General features: G+C 41.2%; 2 protein-coding genes and 2 long non-coding RNA genes across 4 annotated transcripts in view; 1 reads left to right on the top strand and 3 right to left on the bottom strand.

The window, feature by feature from the left end:
* Positions 1 to 720, bottom strand: part of CUNH3orf20 (chromosome unknown C3orf20 homolog) — a 24,399-nt gene extending 23,679 nt beyond the window's left edge. Inside the window, exons 1-2 of the mRNA XM_026035530.1 lie at positions 702 to 720; positions 374 to 537 (exon numbers count right to left, since the gene is read on the bottom strand). Of these exons, the coding sequence (XP_025891315.1) occupies positions 374 to 537; positions 702 to 720 (183 nt within the window). The remainder of the gene's footprint in view (positions 1 to 373; positions 538 to 701) is intronic.
* Positions 721 to 8,301: 7,581 nt separating this feature from the next.
* On the bottom strand, positions 8,302 to 13,447 carry LOC112944164. Its single transcript, XR_003248723.1, has 3 exons — positions 13,396 to 13,447; positions 11,478 to 11,574; positions 8,302 to 8,383 (listed from the first exon to the last, which is right to left on the bottom strand). It is a non-coding gene; the product is annotated as an uncharacterized LOC112944164 (long non-coding RNA).
* Positions 13,443 to 15,767, bottom strand: LOC112944166. The gene is made up of 3 exons (XR_003248724.1): positions 15,676 to 15,767; positions 13,989 to 14,531; positions 13,443 to 13,473 (listed from the first exon to the last, which is right to left on the bottom strand). It is a non-coding gene; the product is annotated as an uncharacterized LOC112944166 (long non-coding RNA).
* A 1,724-nt stretch (positions 15,768 to 17,491) lies between these two features.
* METAP2 (methionyl aminopeptidase 2) overlaps positions 17,492 to 20,774 on the top strand; it is an 18,121-nt gene continuing 14,838 nt past the window's right edge. The window contains exon 1 of the mRNA XM_026035528.1: positions 17,492 to 17,522. Coding sequence (XP_025891313.1) covers positions 17,492 to 17,522 — 31 coding nt within the window. The remainder of the gene's footprint in view (positions 17,523 to 20,774) is intronic.

The following is a 20,774-nucleotide window of genomic DNA, read 5'->3' as shown; positions in this document are numbered from 1 at the left end:
TAATTCCACACAGAATCCCTACTTCATGCCTTTAAAAATGCTCTTACATCAAAAGTATTTTTAATGCTGTGACTCTTGTGAGTCCTTTTTTTTTTTTTTTTGTACCCAGAAGGTAGCTATGACAAGACTTTGGGATTTTAATATTGTTTCCTTAATTTAAGTTGGAGATGTCACCAGATAAACCCACTGTTCTCCAGATTTTCAGGATCTTCTCTTGTGAAGTGTAYCTCTCATTTGATACCAGATTTTGGTCCCATTATTTTTTGTGAAAAAATCACAATCATCCTAATACTTATCTCTCTACTTGCAGTTGGTCAGTTTATACACTGAAGGTTAATTTAACTCTTTCAAAACTTTTTAAACAAAACCTTACTGCATGCCAGTTTTTGGTGTTCTTTAAAACTATGGCAGATTTTACACTAGTAGTAACTAGTAACTTGTCCCACTRGAGTTCCACAAAGTCCCATTTGAAGGCCGCTCTCCTACCAGCATACTCCTTCTGTGAAGGTTCTCCTCCCCAGCATGAAGTCTGGCACACTGAGGAGACAGAGGGAGTTGGAAGGAGACACATAACGCATGCAAGGAGGACARTAAGAAAGCAAGTGTGCCATATACATCTGGTGTATATGGCAAGGATATCTCTAAGGGGCTTAGCAGAGAGGTTTAGAGAGTAAAGGCCTATAATCAAATCAAACTGGTACCGTAAACACCTCTGGTCATACCTTCCCATGTGTGAATTTATCTTCTGGTGTGGTTTGTATTGATACTGCCAATAGGGTAACTAAGAAGCAGATTTTTGTGACTCAGACCTCAGCTGTCTGCCATTTATTTTCTATAAATYTTGTCTAGGTGGAAGTTGCTACCTGGCTATTTAACATTAAATCTTTGCTAAAGTCRAACTCTTCACCGCAGAGCTATGGTGAGAAATGCTTTGGGTGTAAAGGAGTAGGTGTAAACTGAGACTTGTATAAATTCTAACCACCTACTCAAGAGTGTAAATGAACCAGAAGTTTTACTCCCTCTATACTAATTCTCCCTATTTTAYTGCAGTTCCTCAGAGCAGTGACCTTTCCATTTCCACTGGGAAACAATATCCAGTGAATTCCTTGCACTGCTTCATCTTCCCCAGTGCTATTTTGAGAGAGGCTCAGATTCTCCACTCGCTTCTGTACTCCATTTACTCTGCTGTTCTCAGGAAGCCTTGTTCTGGTGCCATTACACACACTCAGGGCTAGCACTATTTTTGTAACAGGCTGGCATTTCTAAAATTAGAGGGAATAAGGTATTGTTTCTCACCCCACTGATAGAGAGGATTATAGCTTATTAAGGCTGTATCTCAAACTTCTCAATATCTTCTTTAATCATAGAACTGCCAAACTATTTAAAAAACTGAGACCTGTCTTAATGAAATGCAGTGCAGACTCAATGTGTGGGTTTTTTTTTCCTTTTGCTTCCAAGCAAATAAAAACAGGTTAGATTTTGAATTTGTTCATTTGTTACTTATATCTCTCTTGTGTGGATTGTATCTTTGCCCACATATGTAGCAATGTCTGTGCTTGAAGAGGTTTTTGTGGCAATGATGCTGACGTTAGTTGTAGTAGCTTCCCGGAGCATGTTCTAACATCTAACTATGACTTACACACTGTGAAACACCATTAGAAAATGCAAGTTAATAACTGACAAATTGTATCTCTCAGAAGTTCAGGAGTTAATCTAAATTTCTTTTAAAAGCAATCACTAGGACACACTTGGACACATGTGCATGTATATACCTGCCTCCTACAACCCTGTGATATATGTTTTTATGCTTTAGAGGCCAAAGGCTTTTATATATAAACATTTTCACACGTGTGCTTGTGCATACATGCCTCTTACAGCCCCACAATACATGTTTTTATGTTGAATAGGGTAAAGGCTTTCATACATAACAGTAAGAAGGAAATAAACACTGAGTATTGCTTGTTTTACTTGTATAACACATTTCTGCTGCTTTTCCAACAACTATTCTGTAGCTAGCTTTTTCCTGAGCTCCATATTGCCAAAGCAAGTTCTGCTTTACCAGCAACGTATTTCAAGGTGCCTACAAGAGGACATTTGCCATGAAGATGCAGGGCTTTGTCCAGCTGATTAACCTAGCTGGAGAGCCCTCTCGCTGCACAGAAGTGGAGCCCAGATKATTTGAATCAGACTTCTAGAGAAAACTGTTGCTCCTGGTGACACAGAAAAAGTTTTAATTTTTCCTGGGTGGAGGAGTGCTCTTCATTCACTTATCTTTACCCTCCTACTCACTGCACAGTAAATTATACCTACCTCAGAATGGGCTGAGTTAACACACTTACTATTCTACCTGGTAGACACCAGAGAATTCTAGATGTATCTATACGTATTGTTAATACTTCATCATCCACTCTGAGCAAATGAGAGTGCTTGAACATATTACATTTATAGATTACAGATGTGGTGTAGGTTGATACAGACTTAATCATCAAATAGTATTAATAGGGCAAACATTAAATGAAAGCAGTTGGGAAAAGAAGGCCATAAATAGGAAATGCCAAAGCATATTGGAAAGTCTGTTCCTTTGGGACAGATCTACAGTATCTGTATATCAGCATAAATCCACTGGAACTTATTTACATATTAGTAGCTCTTACTTTCTCTCTCACATAGCGTGCTTAAAAGTAAAGAAACCTTGAAATGTACTTTATGGGAAACCTCACTGATTCCTGAGTTTGCAGGACAACAACTATTTTTCATGTTCCTCGATACGGTGCAGGACAGTAGCAGCTCCAACCTACCGACTCTTCCAGCTGCGCAAGAACCGCACCCCGCCGCGGGCACAGAGACAAGCACACGCTTTCACGTTGCCACTTGTAGATCAAGCTCATTGCAAAGCGCCCTGCAATCCTCACTGTCATGTAGTCATTAACCTGGAAGGGCAAAAAAGGAGACTTACTACATCATGTTTGCTTATTTGTGCCAGAAGAAGTGCTCCTATTTGCATGGAAGAGGCCAGCTGCAGTCTCAGAGTAACAAGTGCCTGTAGCATGAACATTGCAGAGTTTGTTCCTAGGAAAGGATCTGGGGGCAGAGATAGCCCCAGCACCTGGCTTGAAYGACTCAAGCTCTGAGCAAAACTACTGTGATTCTTCTACATGTTTTGTAAGGTAAATAGCTGAAGCTGTGCAGCMGGAAGAGATGAGAAACTCTCCTACCTCTCAGCCCACTCAGGAAAGTGTCAATGTTTAGTCCTCCAGTAAATAACTGTGACACACATGGAGGGGGGTTGTTTTGTTTGTTTGTTTAAGATCATAATCAATAAAGCCATCAGCATTGACTGTGCACAATGCTGCATATATTGGTGACATCAAATTCCTACTCGGAACCACTTTTCCTACAACTCATTTAATCTAAAAGCTAGTTTGCACCACCCCATTTCCTGCATCTGACACTTCTACCTATTAAAGCAAAGTAAATATTATGTTGCAGATGCTAACACCTTTACTAAGCTCATTTCCATTTTCATGTGACTCTTGGAGAACATTAAATTAATCTGCTATAGCACATAATTCACAGTACCATTCTGTAACCAGGACTTCACAGTCCAAACTCTTATTGATCTGCTTTAATTTTTACACTTTGTAAAGGCAAAACTGCACACAGAGCATGGTATGTTAGAAGCCCTGAATTCTTGCAAATTTCACCATATAAACAATTTACAGCACAAATCCAACACCTGTCTCCTACAAATAAAACTATGTGCCTATATTAAACTGTCAAGGCAGCTGTAAGAATTTTACTATCACTTCTTGTTTGAAGCTATTCTCTTTCTCTGCCAGACTGGGTTGTGTGAGCCAAGTAAAGAAAATTTGGGTTGTGTTTGGCTCCCGTTCTGGCTATGCCTTACATATCCCAACCTTAAAATASTAAGTCTGCTGCTGGGAGCTCTGCATCAGGCAGCAAAGAAGAAAAATTCTCCTGATGTGAGGCCTGTAGATAGTGGGTGTGTTTACAAACTGCATGCCTGAAGGCACATAACTGCCTTGCGCTGCAAAGGCTTTCACCCTGATTTCTAGTGTTTTTGCAGCATGTGAGGCCTGCATCCAGTAACTACAAGACAGGGGGAGGCTTTTCAGCGACTCCAGTGGGAACAGGATCAAGCGCAAGGCAGGGACAACTAGCTGCCTGCTATAGAACATGCTCAGAAGGAGAATGAGGAATAGCCAAATCGCTCATTCACATCTATAACTTTCTCTAAAAYGCTTCCAGCAAGGAGAATAACCCTCTGGTCTACTGAAATCCTGAGTTGCAATAGTTTTATGCTGTTTTCCTTTCTTTCTCCTGAGGCTCCTGATCTCCACTCATGTAAAGGTGTTGGGAAGCCCATTCTTTGTAAAACTTGTTAAAGAAAAATATAAACATCATTGTAATATAATCATATATAATGACACTTCAGAGAGACCAAAAGATGTGGAATTAAAAGAGGTAAAAACAACACAAAATAATGTAATAAATTTTACCTGTATTATAACTGGCTTAGCAAGCTTGCCATCCCGAGGCCATTTCCATTCTCTGGCCATTTCTTCATCTCTATTAGTCACCAAACCTCCTTCCTGATTAAACAGCATTGTTACAGTGTTGCTGTAAACAAGCAGAAATGTGAAACCTGTTTTTCCTGCGGTATCTGAATAAAACCTAAACAATCCAGGAATTTCACTTTGATCTAAGAGCCTTTAATTAAACCACTAATCTGCATATCCCCTCCTTCACCCTGTTTTTCGGTTGCTACAGGTCTGCTAGACAGATACAAATTATTATCCCTGTAATAATGGCAGAAGTGTATGGCTAAATGCTTGGTTTGATAATTCACATGAAAAAGATGATGGKGTCTAATGGGTCATTTTAATTCCATTTCCACTTATTAGCACATTCTTTGGAGTTCTAACATGCTTCAAATTCTAAAGTAAATTTAAGGGAAGAAACAAATAAGGTAAAATGCAATGTAGTTACTAGTATAAATCTAGAGTTAACAATTTCATGAACATTCTGATGCCTCTCACCTTAATATTTTTTTAAGAATAATATATATTCTGTTACTTTCAACTTCTATCTACCCACAATTAAATAAGACTTGGTGATCTGCTAAGAAGATGTAATTCTTTAGACATACAGGAAAGATCTTCAGGTCATCAGAAAAGCTGAATGTGTAGGTTTGGGGTGAGTCTCTCTGCTATAAAGGAAGGAATTATTTTTTAAAGTTAAAAATTCCATGGATTACCCTGGATTTCCTTTTTTCCCTGACAATTTAACTGAATAAAAGGGTACTTCACAGTTTTCCTGTACTTCTATTGGGGTTTGAAAATAAATATATATTTTAATGAGGACAAAGAAAGATGGCTCAGGAGTCCTGAAATTTAAAATCTGCACTTAATCTGTTCTATGTATTTTGCTTGCTTTTCTATAATGTAAAGTTGGCCAGTATGGGTAAATCTGGAGGGTATGATTTTTTATCCTAATGGACAATTGTTTGAAATTGTCTTTTTAAAATATTTTGGACTCCTAGACATTGTTTATAAACAAGAACCAGCTCCTTCTGCAAGTTCTGACTCTACTGAACTTGTTCTGAAGTCCCTTTTATGCACAAGATGAAAAATACATCTTGGCAGAGTCCCAGTAAAACCTATTCTTCCACGTCAGAGAACTCACACAGGGTAATAGCCTCTTAAARTTGAAGGCAACTGTACATTAATGTGTCCCTCATTTTTAGCCACTCGCCTTCCCTTGCAGAGCTGGAAGGTTTGATTTCAGACATCTTTAGTATTACAATGTTGCTAAAAGCATTTGAAAGAGGAAAATAAAGGAAAGGCTGTACTGCAGCTAGGCTTCAGTGATAAACTTTCTTCACTTCATATAAAGGTAAAGGAAACCACACAGAACATCAGTGTTTATCCTGCAGCCTTTCTTCGATTGTTAATGACAGTCTATCCTTCCTGAGATACACTGGCTGGACACCAAACAAAAAAGGCTGTAATAAAGGATGAGCMCCCAAACCCTGGCAATTTTTTTAGCAATATGGCATTACACAAACCTGCAAGAACTAGTGAATCCCAGGGAAAGAAACAGACACAAGATGAAAATGCTACACCATGGCAGGTTTTGAAGGAATTGTCTTTAACACGTATTCAAATATGATCTAATGAAGACAAATAGATTCTTAATTACCCTTCTTATTAAAAACTGATGTAGAACATAAAAACAGGTAAAAGGGATTTTTAGAGGTTCTTCAGCCATGTTTGACTAGAGAGAGGGACTGGCACTTCTGGGAGAACTTGGTGGTGGGCAGGCAGAAAGATCCCAGTTCTTTGTTGTGTATAAATTACTCCAAATTGGTTTATAAGCTCCAGTTTCCTATAAGGTTATGCCAATCATTTGACAAATTGAACAACGCCTAGGGTAAACAGCACTTGATCAGCTCCTTTTCTGATCTGATAATGCACTGCACTGTGAGTCAGGACGCACTGTGGCTGGGGGRCAGAAGGGGGCTGGTTTTTGTATGCATCCATTCACAGCTCACATCGCACACCTGGTGAAGCCAGGAGGCTGGCTCCCACTTGCTTGCTGTTTCTTTTGGATGTGTGAATTTTTCAGTGAGCCAAAATGCATCCTGTCCCCACAGCACTGACTTCACAAAGCAGAAATTCAGTATTCAAAGTGGCTTCCATCTAGCTTAGCAATTTGGACAACAGAATCTTTTGGAGCTGCTTAAACAAAAGGTGGCATTTTACTCCTACACATGGAAGGTCAAGGACTTTCTGCCTAACACAGATGGAGTAGATTCCTTTGCCTCCAGGTGATCCATGGACAGGCTGGGAGGCGACTTTTCCTCTTCTCGTGCACGTAGATAGATGCCAAGGCCAAAGACTCCAAGGATTATCAATCTGTTTGAGCAGAAGTCTGTTCACCTTACACTGTGCCTGTCTTTAGGTTTTTGAGCAGAGGGAGTGGATTAAAAACAATGAACCAAAACAAACCCGACTCACTGTGAGACACCCAACTAAAATATGTCTGAGCTGCAGAAACAAACTCCTGTTGCACAACTGCTATCACCATTCTCATGCCCATTATGGTTTTGAACATTGCCCAGATCCTTATATAGCTGCATGCTCTCTGTGGCAATTTGCCACATCAGCAAGTGCTTGCAGTGCATCTGCCTACCTGCTAGGAAGACAGATGCTGCCGTGGCCATACGGGGTAAAAGTGCCAACTACAGAGTGATCCGAGGAAGCACTAAATATATTGGTACACATGCCCCCACCCGGGAGACTGCAGTAGCTTTGGCAAACAGCAAGGCATCCGGAAGGATAGCTGAAATGAAAGTCAAGGAGCGAACTGGATTGTTTTCKCTCCAGTTTTATAGCTTTTATTGCATGCCTGTGCAAATAGCACAGGCATCAGCACTCTCTACTTGTTCTGTATCTTTAAGGGCCAAGAGGGTTGGGAGCTACGGAAGATGGTAAGAGCTCTTAAGTACAAAATCCACCCGCCTGATCAAGCTAACACAGGACAATAACAAATGCCTGCTGATGTAGGCCAAGAGTGACCTTCCCAGGAGGAAGGATGACATATGACTGAGAAACACTGGACTAGATGATCTCTAGAGATTCCTTCCAACCTTAATCGTTCTGTGATTCTGTGAAATATGTTTATGAAACACTGGCTCTTCTGTAGTTTCCACAATGACCAAGCAGACTTGCTCAGGACCGTTCCTAATCCAGCTTCATGACTGAGGTCAACAACGTGATCTCTGTGTAAAAACAATGTTATGTTCTAAATGAGTTGCAATCTAGTCCTTGATCTAGTCCTCTTGTAATTGCAGTTTTTATTCTGTGTGTTTCTTTGAGGCATATCTACCCACCTTGGTTATTCTGGCTTTTGCTTAGTAACCTGACTGCCTATATATAGCTCTGACACTATACAAATATAGCCCGGTAAGTAGCTGACRAAAGAACAATGTTTGTTCTATTTCATACAGTTGAGTTGGAAGCTGTTCAACTTACACATTAAAACTTAAATTTTCAGCCTGCAGAAGTCCTCCCCCTGCCTGTCACACTCTGGCCAACATTCGCATGTGCTGTGCAAACRAAAAGGATATTAAATCAAAGATGAGCCATCATTCAGTTTGTAGTGCAGTTTTCTCTGTGCTGARTCTGCTTTCTTGGCCACTGGGATGTGCCGTTTGCCATGCAGCAGCTCTGGTGTGCCAGTCATGTCAATGTGACCCTTCCATGTCTTGCAGGAAGTTTCTTCTTTGTGGCCTCCATGGTGCTGAACAGAAACTGGTTTATCAAGGCTTGCTTCTTTCGATTTGGATATTTGCTCTTTTCTGTTTATATGAAGGGGAAAAATAAACTTCTGATTAATTCTTGCTAAGCAGACTCCTTAGATAAGAATTATATTACTTTAGAAGAAAGTTTGACCTAAGCAGAAAACACATTTTACTTGTGAGTTTCCTAGTTGAAGGCTACTAATTTAGCTACTAATTTAGCTAATTTAGTTCAGGCTGCTGCAGAAAGATCAGCTGACAGCCTGATGAAACTGCTAAATTCAACATAAGCTGTTAAATTTATTAGGGCCATTTCAGTGTTTTGCCAATGGACTCAGGCCATGAGTTACAGCCAAGTGTGGTAGTACAAGTGCGCAGCTTGGCCACTGTGAACAACTGACAGATAAATGTTCTTGATTAAAGGTCTCAGCTATTGTACATTTTTTATTGCATCTTAGCAAGTCATCAAGTTTATATTTTCAGATACAGTATGGGTAAAATCTGCCCAAGTGTTTGCTCCCCTCCTGATCTTCTCCTTTCTACTTCATGCAAAAGAACATGCCAATCTCCCACCTTCCTCCTTAMGCTTCATCAGCCGTTAAGAGGCAGATTTCTGGTTTTGCTGTTGTTTTAACATAGAAGTGTTTAAAGGTACTTTTTTTCAATCTACAGTACGATTTTGTATTCCCCTACCTTGCCTTAGAGCTGAAAATACTGAGAAGCTTTATAAACACACAAAGTTCTGCRCAACTGGTATTGATCAATACCAGCAAGCACGTTACTCTCTCACAGAGCACAGTCACATTTGCACAAGCTGATTTGTGTGGTTGAGCTGGCACTAGAAGCCACCATGCCAGTCTTCTACACACGTCCATGGCCAGAGATCCACTGATTGTGAGGGGCAATAAAACCACCCCTGGAGAAAGTCTGTTCACCTGATTTTTTTTTCTTCTTCACCATCCAGAGTTCCACACACTACTGTGCTACTCTTTTTGCTCCTATTTTTTACTTCCCCTTTCTGAGAAAGAACCATACTAAGTTATTTTAAAATTTCCCTGACAAGCACATTTGTATGCGTTTCAGTTCCATGGCTGCTCCAGAGACAGAAGTGGAGAGGCAGAGTTTGATATTAACCTTAATTAAGCCCAATCCAGAAGACAGTCAGTCCTGCCAGCCTTCAGCTGATAACTTTTTCAAGCAGACTTTTTATGGTAATGTTCTACATGTATGTAAAATTTTATCTGTTGCTTTTTAAGCAGTCATAAAAATGAGCAAATCATCACAGAAGTATTAGCTAAATGAAAACATTAAAGGAAAAAATATTGTTTGGTTACGAGAAGCTAATTATCTAAAATATTAGCGAGCAGGAATCAAAGGAATGTTTTTGTCTTTGAGTCAATACTCTTGCTCTTTAAATTCTGCCATAAAATAGTACTCCATGTAAAGGTTTTTTTGCTGACCAGGCTAATCATAAACACTGAAAAGCAGAGTCACTTCCCGTGGCACTGCCAAAACGAATCTGGTGGCAGCACTGCAGCACTGCAATATGAGGCACAGCACTTTCCTTCCAAGCCAATGGGCTAACAGGGTCTACACATACTGCAAAGAAAACATGCTCAGGGCCTGGGGAAGGAAATGCTTTCCCTGTAGGCAGGCTCTCCTATTAGTGCCATAAATGTTGTCCTTGGTTAGATGGTTAAGTCACCTGACCGTGGAGCTCTGGGTAGATCCTAGAAGAGTTGCACCACCTACAAACATTAGTATCCTTAGGGTTTAGATGGGACCTATCCAGTGGCTAACAAGTGCAGGCTAGAGCATGCTCAAGTAGTGAATACATATTTTAGAGTACTCTCTAAATCACGCAGTTCAAAGACACATCACGTCTCAGGGGCTGGCAGGCAACAGTGCTCAATTAAGTGATCACAACATACAATTCCAGTATGAGCCTCAAATATTAAAAATATTAAGCTTGTTTTTTGCTTCTCTTTTTGCCTTTTTTTTTTTTTTTCAAATTACAACTACTGGAGCCTGACCTCCAGTTTTTGCTCTAGCATCTAGTCTCTCTTGTAGCTTGGGGTAACTGATTCCCAAAGGAATAAAGCAGTGGTAATAAACCATTCCAGGATGAACATATGTTTCCATATTATTGATATATACATTCTTACATACTGATAACTGCTAGTTTTTATACAGCCACTAGCCTTCATTATAAAGAATTATGATTTTTTCACCTAAGGTAGTGTGCTGGTTTTATTAAATCTGAAAGTTATTTAAAGTTATTCCCAGCACACCCACACTACCAGTACCAGTAAAACAGAAGGATAGGTAAGAGCTGAAATTCATAAACTGCYGTGGATACAGAATTACACTGGTTAACCTTTAATAACCGTCCTTGTAAGTAACCAATGCTCGTAATTTGTATCCACTGAAGATTTTTCACTTAAACATAGCCTGCTGTATAAATTCCAGCACCTCTTTTACAGAGGATTGCTTCAGTTGAACTTAACTATTTCTGACTTCACTTGCCTTCCTTGATACTCTCTATTTTACCACTGAAGTTGGCACTCCAGGAATGACAGATGTATTTGGAGACTATATATTAAGCCCATGACAATTCTGTATGAGATGTCTTTAGGGAGGTAAAGCCATCTTGTGCTATGTGCAAATACAAGGACTACATATTAGCAGCATGAAGAATTCCAGTGGCCTGATTCTGGGCATAATCCCTTATGGAAGGCTTCTTCCCCACACTGGTAAGGCAACCAGCTACACAGATTACTGCAGCTGATGAAAATGCAGAGTAGTTTTCCCTAGCCTCGGTTTCCGTTGCAAAAGATATTTGAACAGGTCGTTACAACTGTTGGACAGTTTATCTAGAGGTTAAGGAAAATCAGAGAATATTAATCTTGTCTCATCATTAAATCCTGAAAATATGTTATTTTCCAGTAATTACCAGCAATTAAAATAAATGTACGTTTCGCTTTCATAACAGTGGAATGTTAAACTGAGCCCTCAAAGTTTTCAGAATAATAATGCTTTCCATACTAGTGCAACAATTTGATTAAATGGTCTCCCATCATTTCTATTCTTCTTCCTAGGGACATTGCCATATATTCTAAATTTGCTTGTGGAAATAAAAAACTCAGTTTGTTACATTTGCTTTTTAATTTGTTGTAGTCTCTTCAGTGCCCGCACATAAGGCAGCTTCCAAGGATCTTCAAAACTTGAATCAGAAGGCTGGCAAATCCAACCTAGACAGACAAAGCATAAGAGCAAGTGAGGTTAATGTCAGCCCTATTCTATGGCACCTGTCAGTATAAACTTGGCTTGTGAATACTGAGTGATAAAGCATTGGGAATTTTATTCTTTAACATTCTTATTCTTTGCAGAATATAGTGGGAGAAATGTGAGAGAACGTGTGTTTAACTTAAAATAAGAGAACAATGTCTATGAGGAGAGAGGACCGCCAGAAAACCAGATTATTCAGATAAATTCCGGGCTAGGTTTTTATCTGGATTAACCCTGACTTTCCACTGGAGTTACAGTCACTGTTTAGTTGGGACACAGCCAGACGCACTGAGAATCAYTGCCAAGACAGGTTGGAAGTAGAAGTCTCCAAATATTCTTAGCAGTCGGCTGGAGATGTACTAGGAAAATAAAGCATCACTGTGGACAGCAGGGGCATGCAGTTCTATACGATACCTGCTGTTGCAGTTCACTGTGCCAGGTATCTTTTACTTAGTGCACACTGCAGAGTTTATGGATGATTTAAGAAGACCTAAGGCAATATGGAGGAAGAAGTTCCTTTACTTCTGGACACTCAGTTGTCCTCACTCTGTTTCCCCAGAAAGAAAGCCCAAAATAAATGATCAATGTGTGATCTTTGTTTGGTTTGAACATCTTCCATTGCAGCAGTTATTATCAAGCAGTCAGATTACTTGATGTGAAAAGCAGGGACACGCAATAAAAAATAGCCACGGATACAGACTGCCAGAGAATGGCCCAGCAGTTGTAGAAAACAACACACAGGAACAGAGCTTCCCTAGTTTTCAGTTTTCCCTTTTTACTGTGAATATACTGAAAATTAAGTCAGTCAGAAACAAGCACTCAGTGGGCTACAATCACAGAATAGTGTGACCAGCCAGCCCACTTTTGGACATTCCCATCATCAAAAGAGAAACAAGCTTGTGACAACAGATTAAGCAAATAGAAGTCCCCTGGAGAAAGAAAGAGGTAGAGATAAGGGGTAAACTGCGTAAGAAATCTTCCAAATGTAACAGCACAGTGACCCAAATGTGCTTCACAACCCTGCGGTGAAGCACATCCTCGTGGCTCAGGCAGCTGTTGCTTTGGTAYAGACATAAGAAACTGGATGCCAGGTTTTCAAAAAATATCAGGAGGAGATATTATTCATTCCCTTTACTGCCTGTGAAGCTACCACTTCTGACACTTAGTGATACCTACTGATAGCTATTCATGGAGCTATCAGTCAGTGCGAGGATGCTTGATACCTCTGCAGCATTTTTAGCTTTCAACAGCCAAGGAATTTCAGTTCTGCATAGTCCTGGCAGCACCCAACCAACTTCATGGCCAAGAGTAAAAAGAAAGTTCACAAGTGTCCGGGTTTTTTTTTTTTTTTTTTTTTTTGCATGGTAATGTTCTTAAATAAATCCAATGAGTGCTGCAGAATAAGCAGTTCTTCCTTCTAGATCATCAAATTTGTCCATATATTCTAGGGAGAACTTACACAGGGCCTTGCGATTAACATCCCAGTTGGCTTAAAAAGGCTTAAAAACATATCCCAAAGCAGTGATGTGGCCTGTATTCTGCTAGCAGAGAGTAGTGTACTTGCAGTTACTACATGAAGCAGGCAGCAAGCTTGGCTGGCAGATGATCAGAGATAATCAAGGGGATGGAGCATTTAAAACTGGACTTTGGTGAAATTGTCTGACAGCTGTTCCCAGTTAATCCATGCTTTAGCCCCACTTGGACAGCATGTCCAGGTACAGCATTACCCCAAATATCTCTATTAAATACTAGCCATACACAGAGGAGCTGCCTGGGACTCTTACCTCTTTCCTCACAAATTTTGGATGAGAGCGAGAAGCTGATTGTGGCTGGTGACTGGTTAGCATCGTTTTGAACAGGAGCTAAACGGGAGAAGAGCAAAGCATCATGATTACGCATACACACAGAAGGGTGAGTCAGCTTTTAAAAACATACATTCTCCCTTTATTTTAAAGCAGCAGGACTGCAGCAGCACCCAGAGAACTGGACCAGGCTTGCCCCATGCCTATGAATCTACACTGAGGATTAAAGACGCCTGCTGAAAGCAATGTTCTGCAAACGGATCATCTTTATTARTGCAGTATGTTATGACTCTCTAACTCACCTTGAAATAGGAAACTAAAACTGCTTTGATAAATGGCTTGAAACTTTGCCCAGTTTCACTGGCTTTGTTCTTCCAAAGGCTGGTAGCGCTTGCTGCAGCTGCAAAGCTATTKCATCATGCCCCAACCCAGCACTTCGCCAAGCGCCGCACGGTATCAGTCTGTAAAGCAGAGCCTGTTGGGCTACACAGCCAGGAGAGCGTGTGCTTAACAAGGGTGCTTTTATCCTCTTGGGGCAAACCTTACAACACAGCACTTACTGAGAACGCTGTTACCTTCATCTCCTAGGGGCACACTGGATGCTGTCTCAGCATTGTTTTCTTTTGCAGAGCTTTCATGCCACGTACATGTGGATCTGGGAGCACCATTGTCAGCCTCCTTCAAGGCCTGGCTTCCCCTGGATGTCACACTTCTGCAAACCAGTGACTTCTGGCACCATGTGTTATAATCAGTCTCCTCAGTGAGTTCTCTACCATCACAGGTCAGCATGTTCACAACTCCCTGAGGAAAACCAGTCTCATTGGCAAAAAACTGCAACTTCTCTTCCGGTTGCTGTGACCTGCTGGCAGTCACACACGTATGTAACACGTTCAGTGGTGAGTCTTCCTCTGTCAGMTGGATTGAGGGTGTTTGGGAGACCTTGGAGTTTGCATCTTCAGCAGTGGCTTTATGCAGGCAATGACGGGACATCTCATGCAAAACTAGGTGTTTTTCCTTCCTCAAGGAATCATCGTTTAAGAAATCATCTTTGTGCCTTTCTGTACACTCCCCTGTACAGCTGGGATTCTTGCCTTTCATCAGGCTGAGGAGAAAAAAATCTGTATCGTTAAGTAAGAGCAGAATTAGTTAAAGAAAATACAAGGCGCAGATGTGTTAGGCCTGGCATCTGCAATGTATGTGGACAGAYTGGCAGGGCTCTCTTGGACAGCAGTTGAAACTGAGCCACATTTCTTCCCAAGAAGACATTCAAGCTCAGAACTACCTGCGCAGAGCAGAGTGTGGGAGTTTAGTACTGCTGCCAAAATAGGGAGTCTCTGCACTGACAGCATATGCCAACTGAAGTACAGTGAGAGGTAATGGAAAGTAAATTTCCTATGGAAAATAAATTTCTCTTGCCTCAGTAAAAGAAGAAAATCAAATAAACCTAAGACTTTTCTGCAATATGCAGAAGACTTTTAGTTTTTAGATGAAATGGAATTTTGGGATGTCTAGCAAAGTATTTTTCAGCAACCCATACCCTATTTTTTATTCAGTCTATGAGCTCATATCTTTCATGGTTATGAGAGGAACATCTTTATTTGGAACTATAATGGCTTAATTTCAGATTGCAATATGGAATATATACCACAGAGTTTTAGCATTTTAAAAATCTAAAATACGAAGATGATTTACAAAAAAAAAAAAAAAAAAAAGTCTCCTCCTTGGCGCAAAAACATCCATTTAAGGTAAACATAAAAAAGTCTGAATTTCTGGATTTAAAGCTGAACTATCCAGAAGGGAAACTATCCCCTGAGAATGCTGTGGACATGAGCTCCTAATACATTAGTCAGCAAACATGAACTTCATGATATCTGCAGAACTCTGCATGCAGCAATGAATTGTTGTCCAGTCCCTGGAAAACTAACTAGTAGAACAAGATTATTATGTGGCATTCTTTAACTAATTGTCCATGACTTGTATGTTAAATATATTAAACTGGAGAAACGCTGGCAGCAGAAATGAACATTAGGCACCACACTTAAAGAAATCAGGGCCTATGTGTGTGACACTGCCACCACCCCACTCGTAGCCCCCAGTTTGCACTGCATAGCATGATGATAGTTTTGGGTCATGCGCCTCCTCCATCTCCGCCTTAGCCACATCTACCTCTGGACTCCTGCTTGTGTCTTTGAAATTTTCCCTGAAAACTCAGCTGACAGAAACTGCCCTGCTCTCTCACCAACACTGGCATAACACTTTTACCTGGGAGTAAAACTTAAAGGGTGAAGATCTGTAGTGAGGAAACTGAAATAGGAGTAGAGTTCTTCTGGTATTTTCTTGTCCCTTTCTTTCAATCTAGTTTTCATCTAAAACAAAATGAACAAAATTCAACACTGGGAGAGGGATGGAAGGAGGGAGGTAGAAGGAAGAATGATATTCTGGAAAGGAATGGAAATACCTGGTCAAAGAAATACACAGGTCCTGCCTCCACTGCTGCAACAGGGAGCGTTGGTTCCATTGCTCACTAGAACGAAGAAAGGGTGGAGCACCCTAGAGGAAAGCAGTTGTCAGCAGGCAGTGCAAAGGAAAGTTCATTTTTTACACTAAAAGTGAAGCTGAGCAATTATTTTCCTTGTGAAACCTTGAAAATCTACATAAAATAATATAAAACAATATAGGAATGACCATCATATGAACAAGAATGCATTCATGTTTTAGTAGATTAAATTATATGAAGATGATTACAAAACCAAAAATCAAAGTATCCACTTTTGACAATTTGGGCTCATACCGTAATTTCAGGTTCAGGGCACATCCTCCCTGGGTCACATCCTAATGCACATACCTGCATACCTGTATATGTCCAATGAAGTAACTCCTCAGCTACTTCATGGGAATATAGTCTTTTTGAAGCCCAGGCCCATACAGTGGGTAATTTTGTTCATACAGATCTTTGCATTTAAAAGTGATTTTTAAATACGAGAGCCAAAGGAGGCAGTAAAGCTGACTTACTGTTTCATGGAGTACATGTTTGTGCAAACTGAAGCACTTTTGCATTGTCCCACTTTGAGTGTACAAAGAGCAGTCTATTATTCTCAATGCAACTTTCAACAGGGAAATCAGAATTTTTGCAGAAGCACTCGCAGCATCCTTTAGAAATCTGGTCTCCAACGGGCACTGATGTTGTGAAACAAACTGCCCTAAGTCAGGATACCTGGACTATGGCTGACAAGTTGCAAGTAAACTGGAGTTTGGTGGAAAAAGAAGAAATTGGCAAGGGACGTGAAAAGACCACAGAGGACAGCATTAAATGTGCTTTTTTTTTTTTTTTTTTTTTTTTTTGTCATTTGGTCACTTTTAACTTTGATTCAGCTACTTCACTTCGGTTTCAAGCAAAATCTTAGAGAATGAGTGGTTTCATAATTAAAGAAGCTCTTTATTCTACACCTGCTAAAGAAAGGTACTACCTGGTGAAAGCCACTATTCCAAGAGCAAACACTTCAGAAAGTGACAACCAAAGTGCTCTCTGTCCTCATCAACTAATGAGTATCATTTACTCTAAAGTTTACAGATATAGTACGTATTTGGTCTCATAGGAGAAATATTTTCTTCATCTACTATTTATACCTTGCCTTATTTAAAACCTTTACTCACAAAAATTGTCCCATCAGCTTTATATAAAACCTTTACTCATAAAAATTGCCTCATGAGCTTCAGTGAATTTACACAGGTGAGGACAATGAATTCCAACTTGCAAATGGAGTATTAAAGTGTAATAAACACATAAATAATACCACTAACTCGAGAAATACAAACAAAAAATATAAGCTCCCTCTCTTCTATTTAACTCCTCTTGGGAGTGATGTAGCCCATTTACTCCCTATTCTTCTTTACTCCCTCTCTTCCAGAAATAAACTGCAGCTGTTTATTATTAATAGCTCCCCCACTCTGTTCAATACAATTTCTTGACACATATGATTTGGAAGAAAAAAAAAAAAAAAGAAAAAAAACACATTACATACCCTGAAAGAAGCTTTGGCCTGGAGATTGCAACTTCTTTTGCTAGGAAAAGGGTGCAATGGAAGCCCTCTCCTTAGAAGAAAAAGGAGGTGAGTCTCTGTGTTGTCTTTCAGGACAGAGTTTAATGTCCTGTTGCTTAGTTACCACTTGCTTTGGACTGTGCTCAATCTTTTCCTTAACTTCCCCTGGCCACTGCCTGCTATGTCTGGGAATTATTTAGGAAAAAGAAAAGGCCACAGGGAAAAAAAAAAATCAGTATCCTTCTCCAGCTAAACTATTTTTTTTAAGTGTCTCTTCTGGCCTACTACCTGCACACCACTGGCCTACTACCTGCACATCTACACTCTGCCAGACACCACATGCTGTCTGGCAGAGTCCTGAAACAGCCTGCCTGGAGAGGTTGTGGAGTCTCCTCCTCTGCAGGTACTCAAGGCTTGCCTGGATGTGACCCTGTACGATGTGCCTAGGTGCCCCTGCTGGATCAGGGAGGCTGGACTAAACGGTCTCTAGAGGCCCTTACCAACCTCAWCCATTCTGTTGATTCTGTGATGTTTGCAAATGTAGCATTTATTACTATTAATCAAATTAACTGCTAGGAACAGCTGACTGTTGCAATAAAGGAAGAAGGGCCAAAATTCCTGACCGCACAAGCGTACCCTGCAAGGCACAGATCCCTATACCTGCTTCTAAGAGATCAGGCTGGGTGCCTTGAAAGCAGCCAGATGGGGAAGGTGGAGTCCAGTTATCAGCCTATTCATGTCAGTATCTTTTTTTTTTTCATAAAGTTGGTTGAGATTCTTATTCCCACTTGATATTTTTCTCAAAGCACTCCCACTTTTACCCTTTGGCTATTCACRCTGTTAATCTGCTTTCTATCTGTACACTTCTATCCAGAGTTCTGCGCTAACTCAGGGGCAGGAAGCAGTGTAGCCTTGAGATTGCTCTAACTTGCTCAGTGTAACATGGCCTCTTCTCAGTAGGCCTCATGAACAGCTCCAGTCATCCTGGTTCCTGTCAACCCTTTGAAAAGTGTCAACCTGTAACTTTAGCACATTAATATGTTTCTTTTGTTCTGTTGGCTTTTATTCATATTGCCTGCTAAYCTAAGTCCAAATCATCCTCATCCCTGTAACTTTTTTTTTTCTTTTTTTTTAAGGAAAAGAGGTTTAAGCAATTGCCCTGCCTGTCTTCTTTCTTCTCATAAGAACCTTTGTCCAGTTTCAGTCAGGTTTGGCAGTGCAGCACAGGTAGAGGCAGAATCACAGAATCACAGAATATTCAAGGTTGGAAGGGACCTCTAGAGATCATCTAGTCCAACCTTCCTGCTCMAGCAGGCACACCTAGAGCATGTGGCACAGGGTGGCATCCAGGCGGGTTTTGAAGACCTCCAGAGAAGGAGACTCCACAACCTCCCTGGGCAGCCTGTTCCACTGCTCTGTCACCCTCACAGGCAAGAAGTTCCTCCTCACCTGAGGACGGAACTTCCTGTGTTTCAGCTTATGCCCATCACCCCTTGTCCTATCGCTGGCCACCAATGCAGCCAAGGCACCAATGCAGACAATGCAGCCCAGGTATGTTTTGTCAAGATCAGGAACTGGGTAGAAGAGAGAGGCCCATGAGCAAGTTCCCACTGCAGGCAAGGCAGCCAAACCCAGCTCAGCGGTCAGCTGGCCAGCTGCACACATACCGCTGCAGCACAGGGCACCTCTCATTCAGCCCGGGTATCACAGTGGTTATGAACGGAGCTAGGGCCATCCTGGGGAGCAAAGACACAGCCCTTTGGGAAACCTGGCTACATCAGCTCTCCTTCTCTCCAGCCACGTCAACTCTGGCTGGGTAAGCGTAAGAAAAGGGCAGGAAAACAACAGCAGAGTCAACGACAGGATCAGTACTTTGCCTTTGGAAGCCTCCTGCTTGCTGGGATTTGTAGTTGGTAAGGGGTAGTGAAGAGGTAACTATGTCCTGGGTGAGCCAAGGGGAAGAACGGAAGCGAGGAGCTGAATGCTGAGGCTGAGAATTTGTGCCTCTGTGAAGGGATACCAGTTTTCCTAACGAAAGGCCTGGCTGCCAAGGTACTGGGAACCTAAGTTACGCTGGATACTGTGTAAAACTATACTGTAATATAAATGCATCTATAGCAGGAGTTGGTAAATATATTAACAAGGAAAAAATATATATTCTTTGCCAACATAGTTGTACAATTAGAAAGTCTGTGAGAACTGTACTTTTAGGAACTATGTTGATTTAATGAATGTGACTTGGTGAATGATGAAGGCATTTCTCCTTGGTTTTACAGGATCTTGAATGCTGTAAGGAAATGTGACAAGGCCATCCTCTTTACTGTGTTCTCCTACTGCAGTTTTCTCCTTTTTTTTTGCTTCATGGGACTTGGAAAAAGTTATTCTCTTCTTACATTATTTTCCATCAGTAAAATTTCTTTCTTGTGGCTAATTTATTTAGTAGTGTTCTTAAGCTGTAAAATCCTAACAGTCCTAAATGCTATAAAACCTTTCACGGCAACTATTCTTCTTTAGGATTTATATGTATTTAAAAAGATTTTCCATTTTATTTTCCCAAGAAGGTACTTTTTGATCATCAGAGTAACTTGCCACTGCAGGGTCTTGGCCCACATTTCTGGAAATTTCTACTGCAACAGACTCTACCACTTGTCAGACTGTGCTTTGACGCTCCAAACTAAAATCAGGAAGTGCTGGCTCAAAACACCGCAGAGACACTGGAAGAAATGAGCGTTACCGTGGCATTATAATGACTGAGGTGCAAAGCAGTCCCAAATCCTCAAAGAACAAGACTGAAGACAGTGGGTCCATGCTACAAAGGACCCTTTCACTATAGCTTCTAGAACAAGTCTAATGCCAATGGAAGGGACTCAAGGTATTCACCCAATTTGTCGCTGCTGGGAGGCACTTGTATATCCAAGTCTGAATTGTCCTGCGAGAAAGGCCCTGGTACTGTAGGACCTTAAACAGACCTCGTGAGGAAATGCAGCAAAGGGCGAAAAGGTCCGTTAACCCTCACCAGGGGCACCGCACCGCACTACCCCGCCCCCCCAAAAGAGAAAAAAAAAATCCGATGTCACCTTGTCGTAGCTCTGCTTACGCGTGGGGACTAAAAATATGCCTAGGCTCAGATCTTACGGTAGCAAGACCGGTAACTGGAAAGACCGAGCCAGCGCGGACACGGCACCGCGGCTACCAGCCTGGCCGTGCCCGGAGCCAGACGGCGGGGACAGCCGCTAAGGCCACAACGTCCCCGAGGCGGCCGCGCGGCCGTTGGGTCCGACCGTTGGGCGCGGCCGTTGGGGCGCGGCCGTTGGGCGCCAC

The sequence above is a fragment of the Nothoprocta perdicaria genome, unplaced genomic scaffold (genome assembly GCF_003342845.1).
Source record: "Nothoprocta perdicaria isolate Ctin4 unplaced genomic scaffold, notPer1 scaffold_160, whole genome shotgun sequence".
NCBI lineage: Eukaryota > Metazoa > Chordata > Aves > Tinamiformes > Tinamidae > Nothoprocta > Nothoprocta perdicaria.
This window is presented reverse-complemented; position numbering and strand designations above follow the sequence as displayed.